The sequence below is a fragment of the Rhinolophus ferrumequinum genome, chromosome 9 (assembly GCF_004115265.2).
Source record: "Rhinolophus ferrumequinum isolate MPI-CBG mRhiFer1 chromosome 9, mRhiFer1_v1.p, whole genome shotgun sequence".
Classification (NCBI taxonomy): domain Eukaryota; kingdom Metazoa; phylum Chordata; class Mammalia; order Chiroptera; family Rhinolophidae; genus Rhinolophus; species Rhinolophus ferrumequinum.
In genome coordinates, this window is record NC_046292.1 from 23,150,378 (window position 1) to 23,164,616 (window position 14,239).

The 14,239-nt window shown below is 44.6% G+C and overlaps 1 protein-coding gene across 1 annotated transcript in view; it reads right to left on the reverse strand.

Moving 5' to 3' along the window:
- CSMD2 (CUB and Sushi multiple domains 2) overlaps positions 1 to 14,239 on the reverse strand; it is a 579,918-nt gene that overhangs the window by 153,635 nt on the left and 412,044 nt on the right. Inside the window, exons 24-25 of the mRNA XM_033115124.1 lie at positions 13,082 to 13,273; positions 9,597 to 9,723 (exon numbers count right to left, since the gene is read on the reverse strand). Coding sequence (XP_032971015.1) covers positions 9,597 to 9,723; positions 13,082 to 13,273 — 319 coding nt within the window. The remainder of the gene's footprint in view (positions 1 to 9,596; positions 9,724 to 13,081; positions 13,274 to 14,239) is intronic.

Below are 14,239 nucleotides of genomic sequence, written 5' to 3' on the forward strand. Positions count from 1 at the left end.
TTCCATGATCTCAGGCTTTCTCTCTTCCCTCCTCAGTGGGCCCGATGTGAGGACGCACAGGAGAACTGTGAGGCTCTCACATGAAAGGGGCCTAGAGCCTTGAATTACTTTGTGGAAGAGGCCCTGCCCCACTGCAGACTGGCATTCTGTGAAGTGAGTAAAAAATCAACCCTGACTGTTAAAACATGGAGGTCCGGGGGTTATTTCTTAGGTCCGTTAGCCATGACCGCGAATACAGGCTTATTTCCATCCTCCTATTTTATGCTTGTTATCTATTATATTTTCTTGCATTTCCTTTTTTTCTTTTTGCAACATTTCTTAGTCTTCACACTTCCTTCAGTGACTTGCAAAGGATACATTTTGTTTTCAATTCTACTTGAAGCATCGTTAAACATTTTCAAAAATACTCCTAAACTTGCATTTTTGTTTAATTATCAAATTTAAGAAAAATAATATACCATGTCACTCTCCCTTACGTAAGACAGAACATCTAAAAAGATTTTACTTTCCCCTATGTCTTGCCCCAATTATCCATCCACTGACAATGTGTCACCGGGGACTACAGACTCAAATTAAAGATCATCTTTCCTAAACATCTTAGTAGGCTAAAAATTATACATCTGTTTTAGTTTCCTGTGGCTGCTGTAAGAAAGTACCCCAAACTTGGTGACTTAAAACAACATTCTTTCAATATCCTAAAGGGATGCCAGGCGTCTGAAATCAGTATCGCTATGCTGAAGTCAAGGTGTCGGCTGGGCCGCACTCCCTTTGGAGTCTCTAGAGGAGAATCTACTCTTGCCTCTTCCAACGTCTGGTGGCTGTTGGCATTCCTTGGCTTGTGGCTGCATCATTGCAACCTCTGTTTGTCTTCATATCACCTTTTCCTCTGTGTGTATAAAATCTCCCTCTGTTTCCCTCTTATAAGGATACGTGTGATTGCATTTAGAACACACCCAGATAATGTAGCAAAATCCTTAATTTAATCACATCTTGCAAAGAACCTTTTTCCAAATAAGGTAACGTTGACATTAGGACCAGGCATTAGGTTCCAGGCATTAGGACCTGATATTTTCGGGGCCTATCATTCAGCCTGCTACAAGGTCTTTACAAGTTCTTTAAGGAACCCGAAAGGCAATTTTCTGTGGCTTTTGTTTATGTTGTATCCTGGTTGAATTGACAACTGTTGGGTTTCATAACACCACTTACTTTGGCCTTTGACATCTTGGAGCAGACATTTTAGGAGGGTTGGATTAGTTGTGCTGTTTTTCGTAAATGACTATTTTATTTGATGAGGGCTGGTTGCGTGTTTACCTGTGTGGGTGTGTTTTGTCAAATGCTTTTAGGGATTAAAATATATATAAATCCTTGGAACAGTTTATTTTTCTTTAAGTTGTATTTAAATCATTTTGCCTGGAACTCAGTGAGTCCTTTTAATTCACCAAGGAAGTTTTAGAACTGCTCACTCCGTCCCTCTGCCCTTCATCTCAGGGGAGTTAGCTGACATTTTGTATTTTATTATGTATACCTTCTGCTCTATTTGTTCATTGTTCCCCTTCATTCTGCCTAGATTTGTACTTTGTCTTTCACAGCTGGCAACTTTTCTTTCATTACTTCCATACCTTCATAACTTTTTTCTGCAGTCTCAGAGAGATTCTCCAGCTTGTCTCCTACTTCAATGCTTGTATTGTTTACAAGCAAATGCTACTATTGCATTGATTTTAATTGTTAATTGCATATTTAGTTTCTTTGCATTCTTGACTTGTCTCCATCCTTGTCTTTCTATCTTAGGCACTCCCCTCCCCCATTTCATCATCCATCTTGTGCTACTTATCATCCCTATTTCTTATATTTAAATGACAATATCACCTACATATCCATTTAAATTTTCTTCTGTCTACCACAGGGAAAATTCTTTTCAGAAAAAGATGTCCCTATTTCTTTAGGGTAATGGTTCTTTTTTTGAGACTGGTATGTTGCAAGTGCCAACACAAGTTTCTTTTACTTATATTTTGCTTATTTTTTTACTTATTTTTTGGAAGGGAATGTGCCGGTCCAGTGTGGCCAGCCAACGAGGTCTGCATTTCTTTGGTTAAACTGTTTGTTTTTTCCTAAGAGGTGTCGGAATTTATTTCTGGGGTTGTAAACTGACAATCAAGTTGATAAATGGCCAATGTAACTATCCAGTGTAGCTCAGCTGGGTTATTATTCTCGGATAACTTGTAGTCGTTTGTGTTTCTTTTTTCTAGAGGTCATCTGTGAAACACTAAATTGCCAGAGCGCAACACCACTCTTAAAACCTACATTTATCCCTACCAGGTTATCCACATCCACTCTTTCAAAAATCTTTTGAGCTCTTTTTGACTATCCCCCGATTGTGGAAACCTTAACTCTGACAAAGGAACACCCCACTGTGTATGTTCTCGTCTGTTCAGCTCCTTCAGGAGGTCGGCTCGTGTAAGTACATGGACCTTCTCTGTTGAAAGTTTAACTTACTGTCACTGCTCAAAAATAAACCTTCTGGAAGCTGCTAAAACTGTGGTCACAATTCCTGGCAAGAGCTGTGAACAGAAGCATTACGTCTGGTGCCTCCTGCCTCCTCTGGGCCAGCTGCCCATTTGCTGGTTAAAGGGGAGCAACACTGATGGCAGTGGGGGGACTGCTGCCCTGTGATGGATATGAAACTGCACAAGGGGAATCTGGGCCTCAGGCACAGCCAGATGTTGTGTCTAGTCCAGCATCCTGCCAGGAAGACAAGCTCCACTGGGCAGGGGTCCTGGTTAATCAAAACTGTGCCCCTTCTCCCCACCCTGTAATCCCACTGCTTAGTGACCAATAGCCAAGAATGGTGTTTCCAGGTTGCGCTCTGAATCATTAAGAAGCATCCCTACGGTTAAAAAATCAACAATCTAGGACTATTAGCTAAATATGAGATTTACGACTAAATGGGCATTAGAAGCAGAAATCAGAACTTCCCGGAACAATAGGATCTCCATCCTCCCAAAGGGCCCCAGCTCTCCTTAGGGAAAGCACACCTGCAAAGGACCGTCTCTCCTCCCTTCCTGCCTTCCCCTCCATGTAGCCAGACACGTGTGGCTCTCAACCCCAACCAAACCTGCACTCAAGAAATAAAACTCAGTTCCTCTGAATGTTACCAGGACCCTCAAATGGTTATACTAGACTCCCCTCTGGTTGCCCAGCCAATGTATCCTCTGAATTGTCTCCACTGATCTTCTTGCAGTGGAGATATCATTACGTCACAACAGACAACGAGCTCTTCCAGAAGCAGCTGTGTATGTTCACACGGTCCTCTCTTTTACATGCCTGGGAGGTCTTTACCTTCGCCTTGCATGGTGAATGACCACTATTCTTTAAAGTGTAGCTAGAATAGTTCTTTCTCTCTGTAACACCCTCCCCCCAATTGCCACCTGGAATTATGAACTGTCCTTGCAAATGCTTTTCTATTGCTTTGTACATACGTCTATGATAGCATTTATTACATTATATTAGAATCTGTGGCAGACACTGTCAGTTGGCTTATCTGTACTCCGTTTCCAAATCTCTTGTCGTCTCTACTATTCAAACTGTAAAAGCGAAACAAAATTGATTTCCTACTTTCCCTAAGCCATGCACGGCGAGTTCTGACTAACAAGAGGTAGGATGATGTCTCTAAGGATAGGGTTCTTCCCGAATAAACACACAAACTCTCACAAGAAGAAAGCTGTGCCCTTTCCTCTTCCCTCTTCTTTTAATCTGGAACACAGACCTACTGCTTGGAGCTGTAGAGCTGACTAGGTAACCATGAAGATGAGAGCCGAAGGACGGCAGAGTGACAAGAAAGGTCACGGCATCCAGAGCACAGGTGTGGATGGGACCTTCAGATGCTGGTACAGGAGAAAAGCGAGCCTCCATCTGTTAAAGTCCATGTTAGTCCATTTTTCTATTTCCATTCCTAACTGTTAAAATGTCTATTAGGAGACTGAAGCCTTCAAGGGAAAGGACTGTTTCTTATTTATATTTGTATTCTCAGTGTCTGGCAAGATGCCTGGCTCTGAGTAAATGCTCTAGGATTTTTAATTGAACGGAATGTCATTACTGCCTTCTAAACATTCCAATGGCTCCTCATCAGAGTGAGAAATCCATTCGGAGTTCCCATCTTGGCCCTCAGGGTCCTAACCCACGCACCTCACCACCCCCACGCAGGCTCCAGCCACATCAAGTGGGTACTCTTTTGTGGACAGACCCTCTTTCTCCCGTGTTCGTGTCTCCACCCTACCTCCCCTCAATTGGAATGTTCGCCTCTACACCTACAGGCGGAACTTCTCTCTCTTCTCCGTTACTGAACTTTCACTTGCTTCCAGTATCTACCTCGTCTTGGAGTAGCTGTTTGACTATTTCCCACAAGCACGTGAGTCCTTGGAGGGCAAGAGCTGGCCTGCGGTAGATCTGCATGTTTCTCACCGCACAGCATATGCACTTTGGCACGGGGAAGGCGTTCAACGTGCGTTTGGTTAAATGGAACTAAACCAGGGTCAGAATGGCCAATTGGGAAGAGAAAAGATGGGAGCTAGACAGAATCGGATTAAAACCCACCGCACTGGGTAATTGTGAAATATTCATCCCTTCTGGTCCTCAATGAGCTCATCTATAAAATGGGGACAATAATAACTGATTCAGAACTTAGTATACTATAGATATTTAATAAATATTAGGTAGAGGGCAAGACCAAGAGCAAAAGGCTTTGCTTCCTTCTCTTCTTTACTTATCGTTTGAGCTAGTCCACTAATTATGTAAAAGGAAACTCTGGCCCAATGTTAGAAACTGAGAAGGGGTCCCACCCAAATGGGATGAAACATCCATGTTCTATATATTGACGACGTAAGAAAAGAGTGACATGAAAGATGCAGCTTACTGGTCTGCCCTCCTGCTATTAGCTGTCAGGCTTGTATGGAATTCATCAACCAGCCTGTCTCATTCTTGGCAGTCAGAGAAAATATGCTGCAAGATGTCCCCTGTGTTCAAGGACAGGGCCTGATTGCCAGCCCACTCTTGTCATGCACATCCAGGAAGAGCCCACATTCCTGCTGGGACCCCACCCAAGGGTCAGCCTTAACACTGATCCCTGCATCCACCCACTGTCCCTCCTGGGCACTCCTGTAGGGGGTCTCCCCTTGCCCAGCTTGCTGGGCTGAGGTTGACCACAGATCCCTCTGGTCACCTTCAGTGCTTGTTTGGGGCTGGGGCAGGGTGGGGAGAGGCATCTGCAAGCCTTCTCCTCTCTGTGCCCTGGGCACCGTCTCGTGGACCAGCCTGTGGGCTGTCCCACATCCTCTCCCATTTGGTACACCCAAGGGGATACCTATTCCCACCAACAGCCTGGCCTCCACCGCCTGTGACTCTAAGGGGTGACCTACAACCTGCTGTACTCAGGGGATGCTCCGTCTGGGTAAAACGAACAACTCTTTACCTGGTTCCTGGAGGGGGCACTCATCACTTGGGAATTACGTGCCAGGCATGTAATTTGTTATTGTTTGTTAATTCACTTAATCCTCAGAGCGAATTTAGGTGGTAGGTACTATTTTTAATCATTTTACAGACAAGAGAACTGAGGCATTAGAGTACCTGCTTGAAGAGCTTCTTAAGCTACATAGCTAGTAAGAGTGGCAGGTCGTCTGGTGCCAGAGTCCAGGCCTTAGCTACAACTTGATATTGAATGAATGACAGAAACTCCTAGGATGTGAAGAGAATTAGCTTTTTAAAAGCAGCCAGCTGAATATTCAGACCAAATGGTCCAATTGCAAAAATTCAGTCAATGCAGGGAAAACCAGGAGACGTATAACACAAAACACAAATAGAATTTTCAGAGATGCAAGATGACAATACACTGATAAAAGCAAAAGTAGGCTGTCAAGAGTGATCAGAAAACAAAACATGCAGCTTCCTTGAAATAGAAATGAAAATAAAAACAAGATCACCAAAATACAGAGAAAGATATAACAGGATCAATACTGTTGAAAATGGAATTAATGAAAACACATAATCACTGGCAGAATAAAAATAGAACTTTCAAATCACTGGAGAAAAACAAATCAAATAAATCAAGTCAGCTAACAATAGGAAGAGTAGAAAATAAAGGAAAGCAATAAAAAAGCGTAATATGCTTGTATGAAAGAAAGCATAATACATTTGATGTAAAAGAAATATACAAAACCCTGCACTCTTCCTTTTCCTTAAACATTCATAAAACATAAATAAGACGAAAATTCAAAAAGTAAAAAGGGCACAATGCAGTAAAAATAAAAAGCATAAAAAAGATCATACAGGATATATAACCACTTAGTAATTTTTTAAAAATTCTTAAATACTCAGGTTATAAACTGAAATTATAGACTGTTTAGAAATGAACCCAGTTGAACACTCTATATGAAAATAAACTCTCCAAAAGAAAAATATATGAAGAACTTGAAGCAGCAAAGACAATAAGACAATTAAATATCATTTTGTCATCAAACCAGGAAACAGTGACAGGACTGGCAGCATCTAGTGATGCTGAGTGGAGAAGTAGGCTTTCGGTGAACCTGTCAACTGTTGCAATATCTCGAGGGAAACCTGAGGTCATGCATTGAAATTTGTCTTCTAAGAATGTATCCTAAGAAAATAATTGGACAACTGTTCAAAGATTCACGTATAAGGATGTTTACTGGAGTGAAAAATGGAAAATACTCACTTTATCAATAGGGGAGTAGTTGAATCAATTATGTTTGTGCATACAACAGAATGCCCTGTAGCCATTAAACAGGATGAGACAGATCTATCTATCTATCTATCTATCTATCTATCTATCTATCTATCTATCTATCTATCTATCTATCTACACTGACATAATAAGATGATAACGTGATTAAAGAGTAAAACAAAAAGCAAGTCCGTGAGCCATGCATAGAGATGATCTTGCTTTAGAAATCATGTTTGTTGCATTTACTTTATGTAATACTGGCATACAAAGTAGAACGGGTATCAATAGTGTGGGGAGGAGAACTGAGTAAGATTATGACCTCATTTTGCACAGGGCTTAGCTCAAAAACTGGCCTATCGCCAATACTCAACACGTTTAGTTTAAGAACACGTGTACATCAGCTCGTATACATACATCTGTATCTCTTTCAGTTCCCCTTCATTGAGAACTTCCCCGGGCAGGGGTCTTCTCCTAGCTACACTCTGGCTCCTTGTCTTGCCCCCTCCCCCCGCCTTATTCCAAAGCCTCAACACTTCACTCTTGGATCACTACAACAGTCTCCCGACTGCTTTTCTTCCCATGAGCTCTCTCTCCACTGTAAATAACTCTGGTGGAACACCCCTGCTCTAGAACCTGTCATGGCTTCCTCTTGTTCACCAACATTTAAGATCCTCCATGACCAGCTCACACTCTAACCCTCTCTATTTCCCATTCTTTGTCCACATGCATCCCCTACTCCACTCCGGCGGTTTCCTCTCCAATTGCCTTGTTTGATCCTCCTTCCACACCTCCATTCCTCCTACCACCCCACCTGCTCTTTTCCTCAATTGCCCAACTCAAGGCCCAGCTGTGCCAGCCATGTGATATGGCACTAAGACACAAACACCTGGGTTCACATCCCAGCTTTCAGTGCAAATGTAGATACCATGTACATTCTCTTGGGATTTCAGTTTTCTCATCTATAAAATGGGAATCACAACACAGTAGTCCCCCCTTACTCACCTTATCCATGGGAGACATGTTCCAAGAACCCCAGTGGATTCATGAAAGTGCAGATAGTACCAGACCCTATATATTCTCTGTTTTTCCTATACACACATACCGGATCGAGTTTAATGTATAAATTAGGCAGAGATTAACAACAATAACTAATATTAACATAGAACAAATATAACGACATACTGTAATAAAAGTTATGTGAATGTGATCTCTCCTAAAATATCTTCTTGTACTGTACTCACCCTTCTTCCTGTGATGATGTGAGATGATACAATGCCTACGCGATGAGATGAAGGGAGGTGAATGACACGGGCAGTGTGACATAGCATTTCATTACTCCTGACCTTCTGACAGTATGTCAGAGGATCATAGAGCCATAACAATGTCATGTCTTCCACCCACAAACTTAATACCTTTTCCATCTTAACTAAGTACTTGTCACAGGTTGTGGCCGTAACTTTTGCTGTCGGAGGTGTGACAGCAAAACTAGCACAAATTTCTTTTTCCTTTTTCACAATTTCATGGACAGAAGATTCATTCTTACTGCAGATCTGAGCTACCTCAACATATGATGTTTTTCTTTCCTTATGAAGTTGAGAACGTTCACGTTTTCACTTAAAGGAAGCACCTGACAGCTTCTCTCTGGCATATCTGAATTGCCAATATTACTACTCTCGTATTTTTGGGGCCATTAATTAAGTAAAATAAGGGCGACTTGAACACAAGCACTGTGAGACCGCAACAGTCCATCTGATAACCGAGGTGGTTATTAAGTAACTAACAGGCAGGTAATGCATACGGAATAGATATGGCATGGATACATTGGACCAAGGGATGATTCATGTCCTGGGCGGGATGTTCCGGACGCTGCGAGATTTCATCACGCTATTCTGAATGGCCCACAATTTAAAACTTAACGAATTGTTTATTTCTGGAATTTTCCATTGAATATTTTTGGACTGTGGTTGACCATGAGTAACTGACATTGAGGAAAGTGAAACCTTGGATAAGGGGGGACTACTGTAATGTCTATTTATTATTAGGGCTTACTATTAATATTAACAGGGCTATTGGGAAGAGTTAATAAGCAACATATGTGCCAGGCCCTGTGCTGGATTAATGGTGATGCTCCTTTCTTCTCTGACTCCCTGGAACTCCAATAAGTAATTCCTGTTAGTCAGGTGCTTATATGGAAAGAACGTTATGTTTTGAGGGTGTATGTATGAAGCACTGCTGGACTTTTGTAATTATGCCCTCCACATCCCCAAACCATACGAGTTTTTGTCCTCGTGTTACAGATGAGGAAACTCAGCCTGAGAAAGGGAGGCAATTTGGGCTCATAGTTCTAAGCTGTAAGAGTAAGAACCACAGAACCATCGGTTCACAGAACCTTTGTTAAATATTTGCTATGTTCCAAGTGCTGTGCTGAGCACATTACATGCAATGTCTCACTTAAGTGCTTTGTCCTGAGAAGCTGGTATTATAACCCATAATCCAGAAGGAGATAGTGATATTCAGAAAGGAAAAAAGACTTATCCAAGGTCCTGCAAACAGTAAATGGCAGGGGTAGAATTCAAACTGTGGTCCGTATGACTTCAAGTCTATACCCTCAGCTATTCTGCTGTAACTGCTCCCTAGGCCAGGGAGTTGTCTGAACTTGGAGTGCAGCCCTGTGAGGTGGAGACTGGCCTTGCCAGGTTCTCCATGGGCCCAAGCCTGGGGTCCTCACAAGCACTGCCGATCACAGTGGGGTCCTCCAGGTGAGGTGGGCGGGACCAGCTCCCAGCTGGGTGGTCGGGTGACGATGCTGGTGATGACTCTCTTGAAAGACTGGCAGTGGTACCTGGCCGGCCCTGACACTTACCCAATGGTGCAGCCGGCATCAGCCTCGATGGTCCAGATGCAGTTGAGATTGTGTTCATAGGGAGCTGGATACCCGGGTGACAGCACCTGCCCCGACACCTCTCCTTTCACTGTCCCTCCACACTCAGCTGAAAGAAATCCCAAAAGAGTGAGCTTCACGGGGTGGCCTGTGCCGCCAGCGACACCTCGGTGGCTTCTCCTGTCGGTGTCCCTGAGTCCCTTTCATTCATTCCAGGTGACTGAGCATAGTATATAGAAGGTCCCTGGATGAGACTTATATCCAGAATCTACAAAGAACTCCTACAGCTCAACAATGAAAAGACAACCAGTGCAATTTAAAACTGGGCAAAGGATCAGAACGGACATTTCTGCAAAGAGGGTGCACAAATGGCTAATAAGCACATGAAGAGGTGTTTATCATCACCACTCATTAGGGAAATGCAAATTAAAATCACAGTGAGATACTACTTCACATCCACGAGGATGGCTAAAATAAAAAAGACAGACACTAACAAGTGTAGCTGAGGATGTGGAGAAACGGGAAGCCTCACACATGGCGGGTGGGAATGTAAAATGGTGCAGCTGATTTGGAAAACAGTCTCATAGCTCCTCAAAATATTAAACATAGTTAACATACGAGTCCAGCAATTCTGCTTTTTGGTGAAATGAAAACATACGTTCACAGAAAAACTTGAACATGACTGATCACAGCAGCATTATGCATAATAACCAAAAAATGCAAACAACCCACATGTCCTCCAACTGATGACTGGAGAAACCCATGTGGTGTATCCGTATTGTGCATGAACAGATCTGACCACAGCATGCGTAACATGCTATCACATATCACGTCTGTCTCCTTCACAAGACTATGAGCTCGTTGGGCGCAGGGACCTTGTCTTCCTCATATTTGCACATCAAGTGCCTAGCATAGTGTTTGGCACATTGTAGATATTTTCATAAATGTGTATTGAATGAATACATGGGTGGATGATCAAATGAATGAGAAAAGCTTATTGCTTCCCAGGCAAATTACTATAACGGTCTGGATCAAGGGAGCATGAGTGAAAAGAAAGGGAAGGAGATGTATTGCAAAGCTTTTTAGGAAAGGGAATGATTGATAAACAAGATGCTCGGAGAACATGGGATCAGAGTCACAAATGGAAAACTGACCTTCACCGGTTGCTACAAAGGACCCATTCAGAACCTCTTGGGCCCCATGGCTTGACGTGGGTCCACTAAGGCAGGGTTGGGGGAGGGGCTGTCTGCCAGTAAGGCTGCTCATGAGACCAGATCCTTTGCTCAGGTCTCACTGTGAGTCCTCCCTCTGTGGTGCTATTGAGATGGGAGATGCCAGCCTGATTGAAAGAAGCAGAGCTGAATGCGCCTAAGGCAGGGAGCAGGGTGTTGGGAGAGGATGACCGCTAAGCTGTGGGGAGGAAGACTGCCTGGCCTCACAGATAGAGGCGGTACATAGAAAGGCAGCAGGACGTTATCCGTGTCCTTGGCTAAAGCGTCTTTCCATCGTCCAGATTGGAGGAGCCCTTTTTGCTTTCCAGAGAGGGAGCGTTTGAAGGAGCAGCACTGGGGGCACTTGCTCCAGGACACGCTGCTTCTTTTCTTAGGGCTCACTTTATCCACGGCCTGGCAGGTGCCGGAGGGGCCAAGAGGCCAGCCTGCAGCACGCTCAAGGTCAGACCTGCAGACTCTTCCTGGCGCTCTCCCTCCTCGCATGCTAGAGCGTTGGCTCCTTCCTTTGGGCTGCAGCATACACTGACCATTGAAGAAAACATCTGTATGTTTCCAGGTATAGTAGTCACTCCTGACAGACCGTGATAGAGTCCACAATAACAGGACATGTATAAACACACACACACACACAGAATCCCAAATACACAGCCTCACGCCCCTCAGCGGGGCCTGCGGGAGCCTCAGCGGGGAAGGCCTCTGAGTGTCAAAGTGTACACACATTCTTGCTAGCACTGCTGGAGTGGATACTGCAAGTTCAGTCCAACTGGCAAATTTGATATTCAAAAGAACCTTACAGTGCACGCTTTCTGCAAAGCAAATCATTGTCTTACACTGTGAATCATCGTCTCCTTCACATTTCGCTTGCTCTGGCTTGCCTATGGCATTATACCGCTGTCAGTTTATGCACGTGTCTCCCTCACTGGCCTCGGATCTGCGCTCCTCTGTACTCCTAGGGCCTGGCACAGGCCTGGCACATGAATGAGAGAAGGGGAGAAAAACTGGATGCAGGGAGAAAGGGAAGGGGCATGACTGCAGATCGAGTCAGCCTTAAACACAGACAGAGTGGAAGACTCTAGAGGCTACTGGAGGCCACTACCCTGGTGTATCCACTTTCAGACGTAAAATCCATGCCTTCAGACACTCTGTTGTGTCAGTGTTGAAGATCCTGCTAAAGTGGAGTTGTCTAGGGGAAGAGCTGATGGGCTGTTGACATTTCCCACCATGCTGGTTCACACCTTCAGCCCCTGTACCTGCTCAGGCTAGAAAGGTCACCTCCCCACCCGACATCCCTGTTGGTGAATTCTTACCCAGCCTTCCAAGTCTCAACTGAAATATCGCCTCCTGTGCAAAACTTTCTCATACCTCCCCTACACTTTGCATATAACTCTTATTACAGAGCTTATCTTGTATTATTAATGTTCTGTTTATGTGTTTATTTTCCCTGCTAGAATATGGGCTCCCCAAGGGCAGGGAAAATGCTTTTGTTCTTTCTTTTTGTATTTCTCTTCCCCTGCACGTACCCAAACATACACTGGCACCAAATCTGGCCCTTAGCATTTGGCACGCACTTAAACGTTTTCCCAGTAGGTGTTCTGTTCTTATAAGATTGGCCAGTGCTGCACAGACACGTTGAGATTGCAGGACACGGGGAAGGGGATGGAGAGAGGGGAAGGCCTGGCGTTTGGGGACGGGGAAGCAGGACAAAGCAGTGCTGTGGGAGTCCTGATCAGCAGGAAGGATAACACGTGCAGTGAGGTGGATGGTGAGAGATGCAAGGCCAGACAGACAGAATGACGGGTGTTGCCTATTTCACACTTCTCTCTTGGACCAGACTTCTCTTGTTCTGTGACACATAAAGTTTCCAGAGAGCCTCTGCTGACATTCTGGAAGCATCACAGGCTTAAGAAAATGCCAGTTCATTATTGTATTCCTTTTTTAAGAGTGAGATAGATGATCGTTCCTGATCTTACTCGTTCTTTCAACATTTGCTCAGAAAAGGGAGCACGAGGCCCGTTTTGCCTATAGAGAAACTGAGGCCCAGAGTGAGCTGAAGACTCATCTGAGCCTTGGTGTTTGTTCAAGGAACCCCTGGAACCCAGGCAAAAGCTCTACCTCTTCCTTTCTAATTGACTCTCCTCCCTCTCCTCTCTCACCAGCACTACACTTCTGAGGGCAAGGCTTCGCTCTGGTCCCGCCTGCTAAGTATGCGACACGGGTAAACAAGAGGCCTCCTACCAACACAGGTGGGGAGAGGCCGGTCCCAGGTTCTGCGCTCTCCACTCAGACACAGCAGTTCCTCACTGCCCCGCAGGCTGTACCCAGGGTCACAGCTGAAGGACACAGAGCTCCCTGCAAAATGGCCTCCGTCATGAACCTTGTAGCCAAACTGGGGGGTTCCTGGGTCCTCACATTTGATGAGTTCAAAACCTGGTGAAGAGAGAAGAGATAGGGTGAGCAGGACCTGCTGTGGCAGAAACCACACTCCCTCCAAACCCATTTCCTCGAGGAAGCTGACGGGCCCTGTGCCTCCACGTTCTGATGGGCGCGGTGCTGGGGGCCGCCGTTTTGCTGTGCGCGGGTGAGGGTGTAGTACACGTACTCGCTCCCCCATTGCTCTATGTAGATGATTTCGGTTATTCCTGCCAGGACAGCTTTGAACAGTTTTCAGGCACAGGGTCTGAAGTTTCCATTTCTTTTGTTTGACCTCATAACATTTTGTTGGTGGGAGCTGTGTGTTCAATTTTGCTCACTGAGACATTCCGATGGGATAGTGTAATATGGAAAAGTCTCTTCAAATGTATGTTTCAAACCTCAATTATATCCTGCTTAAACGTACTCTATTGAAAAAGGCTGCGGAAGGAAACCGCCGCAGACTTCATACAGAACTTGTATCATATGGTGCGTCACCTGGGTTATCTCTCATTTGTTATTCACAGGAGTCTTATAGGGAGGTGTAATTACCTCCATTTTACAACTGAGAACATCGACTTAGAAAGGTTAAATAAATTGTTCCAAAGTCACACAATCTCAGATGACAGAAATAGAATTTGAAAATGACTCTATTAATACAGCTCTGCTGACCCGCCTGCTGTGACAGGCACCGATCCCTCCAGCAGACATCCTGCCGCCCAGGCGAGAGGGATCTTTTGTAGACTCATTGGATTTGTTTTCTCTAATAGATTTACGGAGAAGGAGTTCATATACTAAGCATTCGCCCATCTAAAGTGTACAAGTCAGTGCCTTTAGTCCATTCGCAGGGTTGTGGGCCTGTCAAGACAACCGACGTCGGGACATTTTCATTCCCTCCAAAGGGAGCCGCATCCACACTTCCCCCCAGCTCCCTCTGCCCTGGGCACCCACCAGTTTTCGTCCCGTCTCTATGGATTTGCCTAC